The sequence below is a fragment of the Quercus suber genome, unplaced genomic scaffold, assembly GCF_002906115.3.
Source record: "Quercus suber isolate HL8 unplaced genomic scaffold, Cork oak 2.0 scaffold_301, whole genome shotgun sequence".
Classification (NCBI taxonomy): Eukaryota; Viridiplantae; Streptophyta; class Magnoliopsida; order Fagales; family Fagaceae; genus Quercus; species Quercus suber.
This window is the reverse complement of record NW_027069757.1, coordinates 611806-631600: the sequence shown is the minus strand read 5'-3', so window position 1 is coordinate 631600 and position 19795 is coordinate 611806. Positions and strand designations below refer to the sequence as shown.

General features: G+C 33.3%; 1 protein-coding gene and 1 pseudogene across 1 annotated transcript; one reads left to right on the top strand and one right to left on the bottom strand.

The window, feature by feature from the left end:
- Nucleotides 1–6555: 6555 nt before the first annotated feature.
- LOC136071308 (IAA-amino acid hydrolase ILR1-like 4) lies at nt 6556–9253 on the top strand (annotated as a pseudogene).
- Nucleotides 9254–10208: 955 nt separating this feature from the next.
- On the bottom strand, nt 10209–15313 carry LOC111993955 (IAA-amino acid hydrolase ILR1-like 1). Its single transcript, XM_024025796.2, has 5 exons — nt 14860–15313; nt 12853–12978; nt 12448–12762; nt 12196–12324; nt 10209–11729 (listed from the first exon to the last, which is right to left on the bottom strand). The coding sequence occupies exons 1-5, from the start codon at nt 15271–15273 to the stop codon at nt 11343–11345; spliced, it is 1371 nt and encodes a 456-aa protein (XP_023881564.1). The 5' UTR covers nt 15274–15313; the 3' UTR covers nt 10209–11342.
- Nucleotides 15314–19795: the final 4482 nt, after the last annotated feature.

Genomic DNA, 19795 nt, shown 5'->3' with positions numbered 1-19795 from the left:
TTCTCTTAATACTGATTAATTAAATATGTACCACATATAATTTCTTTTTCTTTTTCTTCAAACTTTCCCATGCACTACACTGATCTGCGACTAGTATAAGTAATATTGTTGTCACTTTTTAATGATTTCTTCCAATGTTGTCACATAAAATATTGAAAGCCTACATATTCAAATAGTGCTAAACTGCTTTATTTCAAACTAATTAGAAATCAAAAATCTTTTTTTTTTTTTTTTTGGAGCAACAACCGAAGCGACCTGCTTGAACGGAGAAGGCGCCGGCTCGGCCTGAGACTCTCTATAAACTACTCTCCGGCCACTCGCGGCGCGCCTCGAACCTCTTCCGTCAGCCATGGAAGAAGCCGCAACCCTAACAACCAAGCCTCTAAACCTCACGCCGCATTTCCTTCCGCTCCCAACCAGAACGACAGAAACGGCTGCCGGAGAAAAGAGCAGCACGCCGGACCCGCTTAGAAACCGCGACCGTAGCGAGTGCGGGGAATGGGATTTGATTACCCGCGGGTGAGAGTAGAGAGAGATGGTGGAAGTGGAGGAGCTCATGGTAGCGTGGTAAAATGGTGTAAAGGATTATAAGATGCGCATAGGGGGGTACAGGTTCTTATCCTGCGCTTACTGAGCTTTGAGAGAGAGAGAGAGAGAGAGAGAGAGAGATGGATTTGGTTTGAGAAGCGGCGGGTCTTGTGAAGATTCAAGATTGTTCTGGGAACAGAGAGAGAGAGTGAGTGAGTGAAAGTCTAATTCTAATCTGTCAACTAACTTCGGGGCGGGAAGGTCGGGTTATTGGGTTTTTTTTTTTCAAACGGGTTTTACTTTTATTGGCCCTTTTTAAGTGTGTGCGTTCGTTTATTTTGCCGAAAGCTAAAAATTAAAAATTAAAAATAATAAAAAAATCATTTTTAAATTACTGTTTACATAAAAATTACTGTAGATAGCCGGAATGCACTGTTGATGGGCAAGAGGTGCTGGACTTAAAAAAAAAAAAAAAGGCCAAAAACGCAAAACAAACCAAATGCAGACGCAAACGTGAACAACCCAAACGGACACTAAGTTTTTGTGATGGGACCAAATTGGGCAGGGAAGAAAAGGATTAAGATAGTAAAGCCAAGCACCAAAAAAAAAAAAAAAAAAGTACAAGTGATTTTATGATTAATGTCAAAGGATAACTATTGATCCAATTACTAAGCATTGGGTCGGACTCCCTCTTGTACCTTGGGGGTATTATTGGGTCGAGTTCATCAACTGTTACAAGAAAAATTATTAAGTACTCTTGGAATATGATGACGCGATATTCTATTCTCTTACATCTATGTTGGATCTTATCATAAATTTTATTAGATGGCCGAATATGAAATAAAGGAGTACCATTCCAAGAGCACCTAATAGTTACTCACAGTTATGACAATTATAACTACCTCAATTATAGTGTGGTACACATTCCCCACTTCAATGCCATAAAGGAAACAAAGATAGAGATATTCACATCCAAATCTGTGAACGGAGTTTTCCTCGACAAAAAAAGAATTTGTGATACTCTTGGAATACGATGACCTGATACTTCATTCTTTTACATTTATGGTGGATCCCATAATAAATTACCTAATAATTACTCACACTTATATGAAAAACTATAATCACCTCAATTATAGGAAACTAAGATAGAAATATTAGGTCATTTTGAATATACATCACTGTAAGTTTATTTAAGACCTTCTCTTTTCTCCTCGCGTGTATGTTAGAAATACTTAATATTCTCCACAAAAAAAAAAGAAAAAAAAAAGATAGAGATATTCATGTCCGAAACTATGAATAGAGTGATGAGTGGTGTTGGATCCTGATAACTTTGACCGTCAATATTTTTCTTATAAGAATTTACTTTCAAGTCCTATTAACGAATATTCTTAAAATAATTGTTAATAAACCATTTTAAGAAAGTTTTGACATTATTTTAATGGAAAATATAAAAGGCAGTCAAAATAATTAATTTCTTTTTTTCTCATTTCATTAAAAAAAAATTAATATTGTTTAAAGTTTAAACCAATGTCTTTAGAGCATCTGTTAACTTTTCTCTTTACTTGTTTTTAATGAAACCCTGAAAAATTGGAGGCATTTCATGGGCTTGAATTGATTTTTATTTATTTATTTGATTTTATGAACTTTAAATTCTTGGTACTCTTAAAGCATGTTACGGTTGCTTGAAGATATGTCATATTTTAAAGAATCCGAGGGATATTGTCGATTTGATTATTAAATTTGATGATCTATACAACAAAAAATGATTATATCATGCAACATAAGCAGAAAAAACAATGGAAGATATATATGATAATCCATTCAAGCCAAGCATTCCTCACCAGTTGCTTTATACGATTTATTTGATGTTTTCACCTTTGTCCTCCCATGGTAACCTACACTACATACCATCTCTTCTGTACAATGTCATCTAATTTTCGGTTTGCTTGCTTGCGTTTTTCTCTTTTGAGTTGTGTCTTATGATTTGCCTACATTTATCTTATTAGTATTGTTATCAATAGACAATACCCAAAATCAATTTTTAATGTTATTATGGTAGCTGAATTGTTACATCCCCATGTACAAAGTGCTTGGGGAACTAGGAGAAAAGGGTTCGAGCTATAGGTTAGCATCATATTGTAACTATCTCTAAAAAAAAAAAAAGTTATTATGGATTCTAATTAATTCAACTGATAAAATCTCCTATTGTCAAATAAGATATATGGGGTTCAATCCCTATCTACACCAAAACCAATTAGTTTCTTGGTCTGATAATAAGAAATAATTATTAAAAGTGAGCGCCATAATTTGAAACTATTTCTCAATTTTTTTTTTTGGGTCTTTTCATCTTTATTACGTTATTATGCGTGTATCTTAGGAATTACTATTTGTATTTTTTTTTTTTTTTGAGAAAATATTTGTATTTGATTACCCCTTGTTCAAATAAGAGCAGAACTCACAGGTTTTTAAAGGGGAAGATACAAAAGAATGGGCGACACATAGATAATTCGAATCAACAAATTTTTAGTCTCATATTTTAGGATAGTTTTGTAGCCTTAGCTTTAGGAGTAGAATATAAACTAGTTTGCAACTCGTGAAATGCACATAATAAAATATGATTGCATTTCAAAAAATGATTTTCTCTCCTTTCATTTTGTATATAAATACAAAATTTGATAATTATGATAGTTATTAATGAATATTTATTATGATTGTGTTTGTATATGAAATTTAATAATTATGGTAGTTATTAATAGGTATTTATTGTGATTGTCTATTTATATGGTCATATTTAATATATAATTTTGATAATTATTAATTGTTATTTATTATATTATAAATGCTTGTAGGGTGTGAGGACAAGGGCTAAGGTTACAAGAGGGAGTTTCATGCATATATACACTTAGATGAGTCAGACTTAGGTCCAGTGTTCAGTAGTACTGAGCCGGTTAAGATGATGACATGTGTCCACTTTTGAATATGTGTCACCATCTAACCGGGTCCAGTGCAATGGATGCACTGGACTTAAACCAAGTCTCACTTAGATTAAACTAGAATAGAATTTCTATCTTGTATAAAAAATATATATGTTCTATTATTTAAAGAAAATATGATGTGTCAATATTCTAATTGAAAGATAGCGGGTTTTCAACATTGGTTCCTTCGAACTCCATTATTGATTCCCTCATACCAATAGCAGCTACATAAATTGTTTAATTCTCTTTCTAGTTTGCTTTTAAGAATTAGAGATGTTTGCCCTACCTTCATTCTCGCTTAAGCTAAAACTTAGTCTGCTATCTCAAGTCGCAAGTCAAGATTCTAATTGAAAGTTAATATAGAATATAATTCTCTCTCTCTATATATATGTGTGTGTGGGATTCGCTTAATGGTTGCCCTTAGCACATTTGTGAATGAATTATTTTAGGAAAATTTTGGTATCACTTATATAAAAAATATAAAAAATTATCAAAAGAATTAGATATTTTTTTTCTTTTTCCATAAAAAGTTTCTTAAAATACCTTTAATTTTATGTAAATTATAAATGAGATTAAATTCTATAAGGACGTGGTGTAAAACCCATGTTTTACCCCTCCAATCCTAACATGCCACATCATCTTATCACATATTTAAGAATAAACACAATCACACTCAATCAATTTTAATACCCATATATAAATCCAACCAAATTGGGAATCTATCGAGATGTTATTAGATGTGGTAGGATGTATTGAATTTTAATAAATTTTAAGTAAAATGCTAATGTGGCAATCACTTATTGGATAGTGTAAAACATAGGTTTTACACTCCATCCTTATAGAATTTAATCTCATTATAAATTATTAATATAAACTAGACCCCGTAAAAGTGAGAGTTTTATATACGGTGTATACGACCATTTATTAGTCCGATATAGTTGTAATGGATGAATTTAGGAAGAATTCTCCTCAAATATTGTACTTTCCAATTGCATTTATCCAAGTAATTAGTTTCATTCTTCTAAGTGGGAACTGCAGATCCGAACCCACTACAAAGCAAAATTCAAAAAACTTAGTAAAACATGGTATGTACAGAAGAGATGGATCCTTTACTTTGGTCTTCTCGACGGGCTAGCAACATATATACATAGGTTTCTACAAAGTCCAAGGGATTTTCTAGAAAAATATCTACAAAACCTAAACAATATTATTAGTTAGGCAACGTTTCAAACATATTGCATTTCTAACAATTCGACTTTAGAGGAGTCGATTTTACTGTTCATATCGCCTATTTTTGTGTCACGTAGATAAATAAATCGACTTCAGGGAAGTCTATTTGTGTGTGTAGAAATCGACTCCAGTGGAGTCGTTTTCTATACATAGAAAACGACTCCACTGGAGTCGATTTCTTTGTATAGTAATACAAATGCTCCACACAAACATTTGCGGCACACCCAGCAAATGAAGAACCACACCCAGCAAATGAAGAACCCAGGCGCCGACGAACCCAGCGCCGATTCTGACCAAACCCCGACGAGCAAAAAGAATTAAGGAAAACTCAAGCAGAGAAGTTGGAGATGGTTAAAGGCTCGTCCCAATTAAAAGGATGCTCATGAAGCAACATTAAGGGCCAAAAATTTCAGATTCTTGGGTACAAGCCAAAAAAAAAAATTTTGAAAATGTAGGGTGGTGGTTTGACATAGGGAAATAAGACATAATTAATTGTACCGTGTGCTTTGCGGTAGTGTCAACTAATGTGTTTTGTCAATCAGACAAAATTGGTGATTATCTGGAAGTCAAAAAGTTCCAAATTTTGTATAATTGCAATCGTTTTCATCCACTGTTGCACGTCTGTTCACTCATTGGTACATGACTTGTGACATTTCTTAAAAGATTAGAGTACGAGATGGCGGGGGACAACAATTAATTTAATTAATATTTTTAATGAAATTTTTTTTTTTTTTGGATATAGTGTGTTTGTTTTAGGTTTTGAAATTAAGTAACAATAATAAAATGCTTGAAACATATTTAAAATTAATTTCAAGGCAATAATAAATAGTGAAAAAGTAAAATAACACCCACAAAATGTTTAAAGAAAACTTTCCCCATTTTAGCCGTGTCAAATGTGAAATAATTTTTAGATGTTTTTAGAGTACGGTGATGTGGTGCTACTTCCTCTGACATTCATTAGTAGGATCCACCATGAATGTAAGGAAGAAGCACCACCGTACTCCAAGAGCATCTAATAATTTTCCATGAATTATAATAGCACCCTGTTTAGTTACTCAAAAAAAGAAAAAAAAGACAGCATCCTGTTTCATTGGTCGTGGGGCAGTTGATAAGGAAGAGGAATTAGAGGTGGATCCATATCCTTGATTAAGGGGTAAACTATGATAGTGATAGGTTAGCAGCCTATCAAGAACAGGACATGGCCTATTTGCACATGTTTGAGTAGGCTTTTAAGATAAATTAAGAAGAATATATGTTACACACACAGATATATATATATATATATATAAAAAGAGAAACAACATTGAATATCTAACTTTAATGTGTTTTTTCACTAAAATTAGATGTGGTTTCTTGGCCTATATACAATTTATATGCAATTCAAATATAAGCAAAGATTCTGATGATTTGACTCTATTAAGAATTCGAAAATGTAAAGTATTTCAATTTTTATTAGCTTGTGAGGTCTCTTGATGTCATATTATATTAGGAACTTAGGATCAAATCTCACCTTCAGCAACAAATGGAGAGTTTTCCTCTTGCTATATAGGTTATAGGTCAATGGATCTCTTATAAACCAAAGAAAGAAAAAAGCCTTTCCCTTCTTTAATTTGAATTCTAAAGGCACAAAGGGATTTTAAGAGTTCTCCTCTTGCTTCAAATATCACTAATTATCCTAAAAGGTTTAACTATTAGGAAACTGTAAATTTAATCATTTAACCATTGTTCTAAGACTACCCTTGTTACAAAACTCTGTTGTCAAGACTCAGGGCTGAGTATCACAGACCAACCTTATCTCTAATAATATTTCTATGACTCTCCTATGAGGAAGAAATTATGGGTACTTTATCTGTTGTTCAAATTTTGACGGTATTATTCTGATTTCAAGAGGTGCAGTGCTATGTGTTGTCTAGTAAAATGTATGTTCTTGTATAGGAATTGGTGGAATGGGAACACAAGAGCAAAGTAGAGGGCAAAATGCATGCCTGTGGGCATGATGCACATGTAGCTATGCTCCTGGGTGCTGCAAAGATACTGCAAGAACTGAGACACAAGTTACAGGTCTTGTGGACTGTGGACACATCTCTAATTTCTTAATTTTAGTATATTTCTATGTGTTCCTCTCATTTACATAATCACATTTGAATGTAGGGTACTGTTTTTCTTATATTTCAACCTGCTGAAGAGCGTGGGGAAGGTGCAAAAGACATGATCAAAGAAGGGTGCTTGAAAATGTAGAGGCCATTTTTGGGTTGCACTTGGTGCAAAGGTACCCCGTTGGTGTTGTTGCATCACGACCGGGAGAATTTCTGGCTGGGTGTGGCAGCTTTAAAGCAAAGATCAGTGGGAAAGGTGGTCACGCGGCAATTCCACAACAGTCCATTGATCCAATTTTGGCTGTATCAACGTCAGTAATTAGCTTGCAAAATATTGTGTCAAGGGAGATAGACCCCTTAGATTCTCAGGTACTAATAGTAATTTTATAGTCTGAGCCCCCATGAAATGAATTGGTCGTTTGGTTTACACTTTAATCTACAATGGGGTTGAGTTTTCATACATTTTATTACAAAAAATGTAATATACTGTAGGTGGTTTCTGTTGCCATAATCCAAGGAGGGACAGCATTTAACATCATCCCAGAGTCTGCCACAATAGCTGGGACTTTTAGGGCTTTCAGCAAGAAAAGCTTCCTTTCTCTCAGGGAAAGAATAGAAGAGGTAACTCACCTACCTACTTTGCAGTTTGTACCTTTATAGGCCACAGCCTCATGGATATGTTTTCTTGTTTTCTCAAAATTGATTGGTGTGATAGTTAATATGCACAGCATTGTTAGGTTTTTGCATTTTATGAAACAATATAACTGGGAGACAATTTTTCACAATTTCCTACACAACGGCTGAAATGGTATGTGGTGATTGGTGCTAATAAAAATATTGTCGATGATAAACTCATGTAAAAGTGAAATTGCTTTAATCACAACTTGCTGTGTCAATAGCTGTCAAAAAAATTGTGGAAGATTTGGTATTCCGAAAATTACTCTTGTGAAGATCCAAGAAAAACCAAATGTATATATAGGTCAGTCACTTGATAGAAGGCTACATATTAACTCAAATGGGTACTAGAAGTATGAAGATAGGACATTTTTGCCTATGATTATTTTTGAGTTTGATTTCTTTTTGCCAGGTTATAAAAGGGCAGGCGGCAGTACATCGTTGCTCTGCTGAGATTGATTTCTCAGGAAAGGAACATCCCACAATTCCCCCAACTATAAATGATGAGAAAATTTATGAACATGTACGCCTTGTCTCAAGTGAGATAGTAGGAGAAGAAAACACAAAATTAGCTCCTTCCTTCATGGGGAGTGAGGATTTCGCTTTCTACTTGGATAAGGTACCTGGATCATTCCTATTTTTAGGCATAGAAAATGAAAAGATTGGAGCTGCATATCCTCCACATAGCCCTTACTTTTTCATTGACGAGAATGTGCTTCCCATCGGAGCAGCAATGCATGCAGCATTTGCACATTCATACCTTTCAGATTTGACAAGAAAGCTGCATTCTCCTTTCTAATAATAAGGTCCTATAGACATTTTTTTTTCTTCACATTCTTCTTCAAATGATTCCTTTTAGGTGGTATATTACAACTAATCATGCTCTTTTTTAGCTTTATTTACTGCCATAAAAAATTTATTTAAAAAAAAAAACACTGCTATTGAAATATTGTTGGTTCTTATCCAAATGTAACATTTTGGACATGGGGGTCCATAGAGAATGTTGAAGGCGCCCAAATCCAACTACCTAAACTATACATACCTTGTTGATGAGTGAATAGTGATACCGTAGTATTCCATTTTGGCTGTTGGGCATCCCCAGAAATAAAAGTTCCAATTTTTGACTATTGAGAATTCTTATTAAGTAGCATATTTTTATTATAAGATCATCAACAACAAAAAGCATAACATACACAGATCCCACCAAATTTTATGCTTCACAAAAGGAAAGAAGGAACTGAGAAGATTATTGCAAGTGAAATGCCAAGTATACAAACACCAAAAACCAAAGCACAAGTAAAAAAAACAAGGGATCAAATATTTAGCTCAGAAATGGAGCAATGAAAGCAAGTAGTCCAATCACCATGGATGAATATGGGAGGTTGCTTGTAGAGCCACTTGGGGGAGGAGCAGGAGGAGCTGACATGGACGTTCCAGGAGGCATGACCATTTCATCGGCCATGTTTCCGGTCATGCTCACACTTCCCGCATGCTTCCCCCAGTTCCCTGTGCAGCAACGACCATAACCAAAACTGCAAAGCAAGCAACAAAAATTGCTACTGTGGAATGAGAAGCCATATTATTAATTTATAGTACTTTTGATGATGAACTGGTGTTTTTGGTCTGATAATTTGTTGCTTCCAACTTCCATAGAATGTATAGCCTTATATATGAACGGCTACCTAGGCCAGTTGGCCATTTGGTTTGTCATGGCCAAGAAATGTACTAGTGGTCAATTTCACTTTGTGATGCAATGGGCGTTGAGATCTATTCTATTTTCTTTGTTTATATATTTTTAATAGAAAAAGGTGGATATACTTGGACTTGGGATTTTTTAGAAAATAACTACAAAACCCAAACAATATTATTAGTTAGACAACGTTTCAAACATATTGCATTTCTAACAATTCGACTTTAGAGGAGTCGATTTTACTGTTCATATCGCCTATATTTTGTGCCACGTAGTTAAATAAATCGACTTCAGTGAAGTCTACATGTTTGTGTAGAAATCGACTCCACCGGAGTCGTTTTCTATACAAAGAAATCGACTCCACTGGAGTCGTTTTCTATACATAGAAAACGACTCCAGTGGAGTCGAATTCTTTGTATAGAAATTCAAACTAAATTCCTACTGAATCAAGCTCGTGCCTTCTTCCCTTTCCTTTTTTTTCCCCAAAATGCTGCCTGGTTTCTCCACTTCCAAGCCCCAAAAACCCATGAAAAAATCAAATCCAAAACAAATCAAACCCAAGTTTCGTGTAGCCTTTTCCTCCACCGATCCGATCCGATCCGATTTTTTCGTGTAGCCTTTTCCTCCACCGATCCGATCCGATCCGATTTTTTCGTGTAGCCTTTTCTTCGTTTGCTGGGTTGCGCCTGGGTTCGTCGTTTGCTCGTCGGGGTTTGGTCAGAATCGGCGCCTGGGTTCGTCGTTTGCTCGTCGGTGTTGGGGTTTCGTCGGGGTTTGGTCAGAACCGGCGCCTGGGTTCGTCGTTTGCTCGTCGGTGTTGGGGCTCGTCGGGGTTTGGTCAGAATCGGCGCCTGGATTCGTCANACGGTGTATACAACCATTTATTAGTCTGATATAGTTGTAATGGATGAATTTAGGAAGAATTCTCCTCAAATATTGTACTTTCCAATTGCATTTATCCAAGTAATTAGTTTCATTCTTCTAAGTGAGAACTGCAGATCCGAACCCACTACAAAGCAAAATTCAAAAAACTTAGTAAAACATGGTATGTACAGAAGAGATGGATCCTTTACTTTGGTCTTCTCGACGGGCTAGCAACATATATACATAGGTTTCTACAAAGTCCAAGTATATCCACCTTTTTCTATTAAAAATATATAAACAAAGAAAATAGAATCGATCTCAACGCCCATTGCATCACAAAGTGAAATTGACCACTAGTACATTTCTTGGCCATGACAAACCAAATGGCCAACTGGCCTAGGTAGCCGTTCATATATAAGGCTATACATTCTATGGAAGTTGGAAGCAACAAATTATCAGACCAAAAACACCAGTTCATCATCAAAAGTACTATAAATTAATAATATGGCTTCTCATTCCACAGTAGCAATTTTTGTTGCTTGCTTTGCAGTTTTGGTTATGGTCGTTGCTGCACAGGGAACTGGGGGAAGCATGCCGGGAAGTGTGAGCATGACCGGAAACATGGCCGATGAAATGGTCATGCCTCCTGGAACGTCCATGTCAGCTCCTCCTGCTCCTCCCCCAAGTGGCTCTACAAGCAACCTCCCATATTCATCCATGGTGATTGGACTACTTGCTTTCATTGCTCCATTTCTGAGCTAAATATTTGATCCCTTGTTTTTTTTACTTGTGCTTTGGTTTTTGGTGTTTGTATACTTGGCATTTCACTTGCAATAATCTTCTCAGTTCCTTCTTTCCTTTTGTGAAGCATAAAATTTGGTGGGATCTGTGTATGTTATGCTTTTTGTTGTTGATGATCTTATAATAAAAATATGCTACTTAATAAGAATTCTCAATAGTCAAAAATTGGAACTTTTATTTCTGGGGATGCCCAACAGCCAAAATGGAATACTACGGTATCACTATTCACTCATCAACAAGGTATGTATAGTTTAGGTAGTTGGATTTGGGCGCCTTCAACATTCTCTATGGACCCCCATGTCCAAAATGTTACATTTGGATAAGAACCAACAATATTTCAATAGCAGTGTTTTTTTTTTTAAATAAATTTTTTATGGCAGTAAATAAAGCTAAAAAAGAGCATGATTAGTTGTAATATACCACCTAAAAGGAATCATTTGAAGAAGAATGTGAAGAAAAAAAAATGTCTATAGGACCTTATTATTAGAAAGGAGAATGCAGCTTTCTTGTCAAATCTGAAAGGTATGAATGTGCAAATGCTGCATGCATTGCTGCTCCGATGGGAAGCACATTCTCGTCAATGAAAAAGTAAGGGCTATGTGGAGGATATGCAGCTCCAATCTTTTCATTTTCTATGCCTAAAAATAGGAATGATCCAGGTACCTTATCCAAGTAGAAAGCGAAATCCTCACTCCCCATGAAGGAAGGAGCTAATTTTGTGTTTTCTTCTCCTACTATCTCACTTGAGACAAGGCGTACATGTTCATAAATTTTCTCATCATTTATAGTTGGGGGAATTGTGGGATGTTCCTTTCCTGAGAAATCAATCTCAGCAGAGCAACGATGTACTGCCGCCTGCCCTTTTATAACCTGGCAAAAAGAAATCAAACTCAAAAATAATCATAGGCAAAAATGTCCTATCTTCATACTTCTAGTACCCATTTGAGTTAATATGTAGCCTTCTATCAAGGGACTGACCTATATATACATTTGGTTTTTCTTGGATCTTCACAAGAGTAATTTTCGGAATACCAAATCTTCCACAATTTTTTTGACAGCTATTGACACAGCAAGTTGTGATTAAAGCAATTTCACTTTTACATGAGTTTATCATCGACAATATTTTTATTAGCACCAATCACCACATACCATTTCAGCCGTTGTGTAGGAAATTGTGAAAAATTGTCTCCCAGTTATATTGTTTCATAAAATGCAAAAACCTAACAATGCTGTGCATATTAACTATCACACCAATCAATTTTGAGAAAACAAGAAAACATATCCATGAGGCTGTGGCCTATAAAGGTACAAACTGCAAAGTAGGTAGGTGAGTTACCTCTTCTATTCTTTCCCTGAGAGAAAGGAAGCTTTTCTTGCTGAAAGCCCTAAAAGTCCCAGCTATTGTGGCAGACTCTGGGATGATGTTAAATGCTGTCCCTCCTTGGATTATGGCAACAGAAACCACCTACAGTATATTACATTTTTTGTAATAAAATGTATGAAAACTCAACCCCATTGTAGATTAAAGTGTAAACCAAACGACCAATTCATTTCATGGGGGCTCAGACTATAAAATTACTATTAGTACCTGAGAATCTAAGGGGTCTATCTCCCTTGACACAATATTTTGCAAGCTAATTACTGACGTTGATACAGCCAAAATTGGATCAATGGACTGTTGTGGAATTGCCGCGTGACCACCTTTCCCACTGATCTTTGCTTTAAAGCTGCCACACCCAGCCAGAAATTCTCCCGGTCGTGATGCAACAACACCAACGGGGTACCTTTGCACCAAGTGCAACCCAAAAATGGCCTCTACATTTTCAAGCACCCCTTCTTTGATCATGTCTTTTGCACCTTCCCCACGCTCTTCAGCAGGTTGAAATATAAGAAAAACAGTACCCTACATTCAAATGTGATTATGTAAATGAGAGGAACACATAGAAATATACTAAAATTAAGAAATTAGAGATGTGTCCACAGTCCACAAGACCTGTAACTTGTGTCTCAGTTCTTGCAGTATCTTTGCAGCACCCAGGAGCATAGCTACATGTGCATCATGCCCACAGGCATGCATTTTGCCCTCTACTTTGCTCTTGTGTTCCCATTCCACCAATTCCTATACAAGAACATACATTTTACTAGACAACACATAGCACTGCACCTCTTGAAATCAGAATAATACCGTCAAAATTTGAACAACAGATAAAGTACCCATAATTTCTTCCTCATAGGAGAGTCATAGAAATATTATTAGAGATAAGGTTGGTCTGTGATACTCAGCCCTGAGTCTTGACAACAGAGTTTTGTAACAAGGGTAGTCTTAGAACAATGGTTAAATGATTAAATTTACAGTTTCCTAATAGTTAAACCTTTTAGGATAATTAGTGATATTTGAAGCAAGAGGAGAACTCTTAAAATCCCTTTGTGCCTTTAGAATTCAAATTAAAGAAGGGAAAGGCTTTTTTCTTTCTTTGGTTTATAAGAGATCCATTGACCTATAACCTATATAGCAAGAGGAAAACTCTCCCATTTGTTGCTGAAGGTGAGATTTGATCCTAAGTTCCTAATATAATATGACATCAAGAGACCTCACAAGCTAATAAAAATTGAAATACTTTACATTTTCGAATTCTTAATAGAGTCAAATCATCAGAATCTTTGCTTATATTTGAATTGCATATAAAATTGTATATAGGCCAAGAAACCACATCTAATTTTAGTGAAAAAACACATTAAAGTTAGATATTCAATGTTGTTTCCTCTTTTATATATATATATATATATATCTGTGTGTGTAACATATATTCTTCTTAATTTATCTTAAAAGCCTACTCAAACATGTGCAAATAGGCCATGTCCTGTTCTTGATAGGCTGCTAACCTATCACTATCATAGTTTACCCCTTAATCAAGGATATGGATCCACCTCTAATTCCTCTTCCTTATCAACTGCCCCACGACCAATGAAACAGGATGCTGTCTTTTTTTTCTTTTTTTGAGTAACTAAACAGGGTGCTATTATAATTCATGGAAAATTATTAGATGCTCTTGGAGTACGGTGGTGCTTCTTCCTTACATTCATGGTGGATCCTACTAATGAATGTCAGAGGAAGTAGCACCACATCACCGTACTCTAAAAACATCTAAAAATTATTTCACATTTGACACGGCTAAAATGGGGAAAGTTTTCTTTAAACATTTTGTGGGTGTTATTTTACTTTTTCACTATTTATTATTGCCTTGAAATTAATTTTAAATATGTTTCAAGCATTTTATTATTGTTACTTAATTTCAAAACCTAAAACAAACACACTATATCCAAAAAAAAAAAAATTATTCATTAAAAATATTAATTAAATTAATTGTTGTCCCCCGCCATCTCGTACTCTAATCTTTTAAGAAATGTCACAAGTCATGTACCAATGAGTGAACAGACGTGCAACAGTGGATGAAAACGATTGCAATTATACAAAATTTGGAACTTTTTGACTTCCAGATAATCACCAATTTTGTCTGATTGACAAAACACATTAGTTGACACTACCGCAAAGCACACGGTACAATTAATTATGTCTTATTTCCCTATGTCAAACCACCACCCTACATTTTCAAAATTTTTTTTTTTGGCTTGTACCCAAGAATCTGAAATTTTTGGCCCTTAATGTTGCTTCATGAGCATCCTTTTGTAATTGGGACGAGCCTTTAACCATCTCCAACTTCTCTGCTTGAGTTTTCTGCTCGGACGATAGAGATGGTTTAAGGCCCTCTTTCTTCTTAATGCATGTATTCTTAATTATAAATATTCAGCAGCAGAGAAAATTATTAATAGAAAAGGTAAGGAAAACGAAGTACATATTTACTCTTACAGAGTACTAGAAACCAAAAAGTAAATCATGTCTTTGTGTCCAACTCAAGAATTATAAAAAAAAAAAAAATAACACAAATAGAAAGAAAAAAAAAGAAACCAAAACAGCACAGTTTACTAAAAACAATCTGACCTGAATTGGCAAAGCATCCATATCTGCTCTAAGAGCAACAAAGGGTGGAGAACCAGACCCAATGGTAGCTACTACGCCTGTATGTGCCACGGGCCACCGGTACTTAACACCGAGCTTATCAAGCTCACGCCTAATGACCTCACTTGTCTTGAATTCTTCATATGCAAGTTCTGGGTGCTCATGAATTTCTCTCCTCACCTTCTTCATCCAATCTACTGTGTTGGCATCATTAGCCAACCCAAGTATGTGGTCTCTTAAGGAAGAGTTTTGATAAGTTGTATGAGAATTCAAGCTATTTTTATGGCTATCAGCTTGGAAGTTCAAAGAAAAGCTCAGGGGTATGGCAATGGAGATTAGGAATATGAGCTGCAGAAAGTCCATGTGGCTTAGCTGAGGACAAAACATTTTTCTCATTTTTTGGGCTTAAGCGGTTATAGTTGTGGATGATTGTTAAGAGAAATAGGAACTATTTATAGTTTCATAAGACAGTAAGGTTGTAATCCAATTACCTTCCAATGTGCTAAGTGCTAACAGCTTTGACCGTGTGTCCAACAATTTTTTACAAAAACATTCAAAATTCAAATCTTTTACTTTTATTATAACCATTAAATTTATTGAAGAAAAAAAAATTATAATACACTTAAATTCTCACAATTTTTTCTGCAACTATTCGTATAAAGTTGAAAATTTATGTAAAATTTTCGGCGAGCCTAGACTTATTGATAATAGAATTTTATTAACGTATGCCTTTAAAACATATGTTAATAAACTATTTAAGGAAATGTTTTATGGAAAAGTGAAAAAAAAAATTAACTTTTTTGATAATCATTTCAATTTTTTATAAAAAAATTCTTAAAATGAATAGTTAATTTACATTAACTAGACCCTTGATAAAATATAAAATTGAAAAAGACAAAAAAAAAAAATTTAAAAATTAATCTTCATTCCTCTTTCTTCTCTCTTAAGGTTGAATTTTAAATATTTTAAAATAAAAAGGTTGAATTTTAGTATAACAGTTAATAGATGGAGGAAAAATATGTTAAGTGTGTGATATGAGGACAATACAGTTACAGCTCATGCATCACATGACAAAAATATATCTTAACAAATAACCACTTTGATTTTATCCCGTGACTAATCTTTAATTTAGATTTACATTGTTTGGCTCTATGATCTTGTCAAATCAATAAAGTCATGTTTGTCCTATCAAAAAATTAAAAATTAAAAAAATTAAAGTCAAGTTTGATGTGTATTTTGTAACCTGTTCAACCCAGATAAGTTTTGTAAAACAATATATGAGTTATGCAACCCAAACATGATTTTATATATATATATATATATATATGAGTTTTTCATGTATTTTTAAATTATTTATAGGTGATGTGTCAACTGTCAAGCTTTGTAATTTAGTGGTATTTTCCGGTTCTACCTAGGGGAGAGTCTGATATAAAATTATAAATCCTTCTCCTCTACTTGTTGTAAGGGGAAAATTTTACAAAACAGAAAAAGTAATAAATCACTATGTTAAGGAAATAAATCACCATGTTTAGCATTTTTAGTAATAATTTGACATTTTGGTCTTTCAAAAAAAATCACAATATTAAGGAAATAAATACAAGATCTTCCATAATCTATTTGTGATTAATCCTTAATCATATCTCTTGATATATATGAAATTATTACAAGGAAAATTATTAAACTTTCATTAATGGTTTAAATTGTGAAATTACTATGAATATTACAAACTTCATTATATTACTCTTACAAACAGATTTGCCAATTTTTAAACACAACAAAAAAGTAGTTAAGAATTTATTTATTTTATTATTGATATGATACCAATCACAATCATTCTCATATTAGTTATAACTTATAAGCACTTTCATCAACCAAAAAAAAAAAAAAAACTTATAAGCACTTCGTTAAAAGTGTTAGTAACTTTTGCATTTTATTTTCATTTCAAATTATTTGACATTTTTCTTCTTGAAAATGTATTGTTTATATTTCTTTTAATTTGTGTTGAGTTATATAAATATATACCAAATATTCTGTTATAATTAATTGTATCAAATAACTTTATATATGTATACACACACTATATAAAAGGTCGTTAAGAAATTGTGAATTTAATAATTTAACCATAATTCTAACACTCTTGAGGTAGATTGGAGATATGAATTGAAATCGGAATCTCTTAATTACTCTAACGCTATGATAAATCACCAATTGTTCTAAAAGCTTAAACTGTCAAAAAATAGTTAATTTAATCGCTTAACTATAATTCTAACATGACTTATAGTGTTCTATTAATTCATAGTGATTTTTTAGGATCAATTCATATTAAAATGATTAGATTGGATTTTTCCATATATCTCATTAACATTTAAACAAACCTTAATCATAATTGTTTTGGTGTATATGAATATTATGAATTACATGACAAATTCAATCCACTCATTTCAAGAGTAGGATTATTTTTTTCTCAAGTGAAATGGAGAGAGTCTATTTTGTTGTTAAAATTTTATTTCTTATATCAAATAATATACATGGAATCGTGTCATTTAAACTTTTAAAAGCTTGATCTCTACCCATAAAATTGATCAATTTGAAATGTAATCGATCATTATTCCTCATTTTACAATTAATGGATAAGATTTTTAAAACTTCACAATTAAGGAGCTAAGAATCCTAGAAAAATCTTAACCCATGACTTGCCATGTACGTATTCATTTGAACATTTATTGACTTTATACATTTACAAAACTATAATTTGTCTTGCACAAAGAAAATTCAATTTTTTCCCCTTACAACCAAGGGGGGGGGGGGGGGGTGTTGAAGAATTAGCTCACTCGTTTGTGTGAGAATTGGGCAATATTATTGAACCACAAGACTTTAAAAATTAAAATTAAAATTATATTACGTATTTATATGTCTATATCTTTTATTGTGGATATTTATATAATTGTGGGCTTTCTCAAAAATAGTTCAAATTTGGGTTTAATAGATATGCTTCAAAGGCCATTTAGAGCATCTCCAATAGTTTAGGTAAAAGTAAAATAATCTTTATAATAGAAAATGAGACCCAAAAAATGGTCTCCAATGGATTCTCTAATTCATGATTTTTTTTTTGTCTCATGAACAGTAGCTCATCAAATCCGATGGGCTACTATACATTAGCAAAAGAATAAAATTAAATAAAAAAATTAGCAAAGAAAGGAGTGGGAATGAGGGTATGGGAATATGTGTGTTAAAAAATGAATAAATAATATTTAAATGAAATAAAGAAAGAATAGAGAATCTATTAGAATATGTATTTTAAAATATAGGTGGGTAAAAGGTAAATGTTACTGTTCACTGTCCAAACAGTACAAAAATATAGAAAAGTTGCTTGAGATGCTCTTATCTCATAGCACTTAAGCATAAAAATCAAAATCCTCCAATAAATGGAATGTCCTTTGGATTCTGTATAATGATGGGTCATCAATATCATCACCGTTTATAACTTTCATTTTGTGCTGCTCAGCTGCATCCGGAGCAATGCTCCATGAAGCAGAATATTATAAGAAGAGCATGGTCACAACTCGTCACGTGTCAAGTTATAAGTGGTGAAGGAGTGGACTTACATGAACCCACCATTTTTTCTTCACCACTCACAACTTTTCACGTAACAAATTGTAGCAAAAATTGTGTAATTGTTTGTAGTGTAACATATTTTATATAGGGAAATGTTAACGAGTGCCGTTAAAAAAGATATCGATATGATCTCCATGATTAACTAATCATTGATGAATGCGGTGATGGTCCAAACATCTTAGATGAAAGGTGAATCAATTACACTTGAGAAGTAAACATTTCTCACGCATCTAATGCATGATTCATTAATAAGTAGTGCTGTAGTGCCCAATCATTTACACTTGAGAAGTAAACATTGCTCACTAATATCACATGAAAAAAGAGAAACATGTGCGCCGAAATATAGGTTTCGGCAGGCACAAGTAAGTGTGTGTGAGGTTAAATTTTGGAACCATGTATACTAATTTAAAAGGACAAATACTTTAAATTAGTGGCCTTAATTAGGCCTATTCCTACCCCTACGTGAGACTAAAGTATCCAATACAAGATATTTTACCATCTTCTTATTTCTCTCTCACTTCTTTTCTATAAAACAAATTGATTAGTTTTATTATTTATATACTAGTTTCTAAGCACAGGCTCACACGCGCACTCGAAAATTCTTCTTTTTTTTGTGTAAAAGTTAATAATTTACATTTATTATAATTTAGAATTTAGATTTTTTTTTTTCAAACAAATAAAAAATATAAACTTTAGAGATATCAAATAAGTAGTATCTACAATTTCTTTTTTTGAATGTGAAGGGAAAAAAATCCTAAATTTTAGGATTCTTTTTTTTTGAATTCAAAATGAAATTTGTTAGTTGATATTTATAATTTTATTTCTGAATGAAATTACCCCTCATTAATGAGGGTATTTTTGAATTACATAAAAGTCTAGTTGAAAGAGGTAAATTCTTTTATATATAGTATAAATAATTTACTTTTCAGCATTAGATATTTGTTTTTAAGCTAAAGGTTAACATAATTTGTACTTAAAAAACTATTTATTAGGTTTTACTACCGGCATTCATTAAAAACCCATTTTAAGAAACTTTTTTGTGAAGAAAAAAAAAAAAAAAAAGTGGCTAACTTTTTTAATAAATTTTTTTAATTTTTCATCAAATATTTTCTGAAATTGGTGATTAATGAATACCCAGACTCTATTGAATCCTATTTAAATTGTGTATCACTATAAGTGCTTCTTAATTTACCTCATTTTTATTGATTTGGTAAACTAGTCATGGGGCATTGGATGGTGGCCAATGTGAATTACATCACCATAGCGTATTATTTTTATTATTCTTTTGAGAAGTCACCATAGC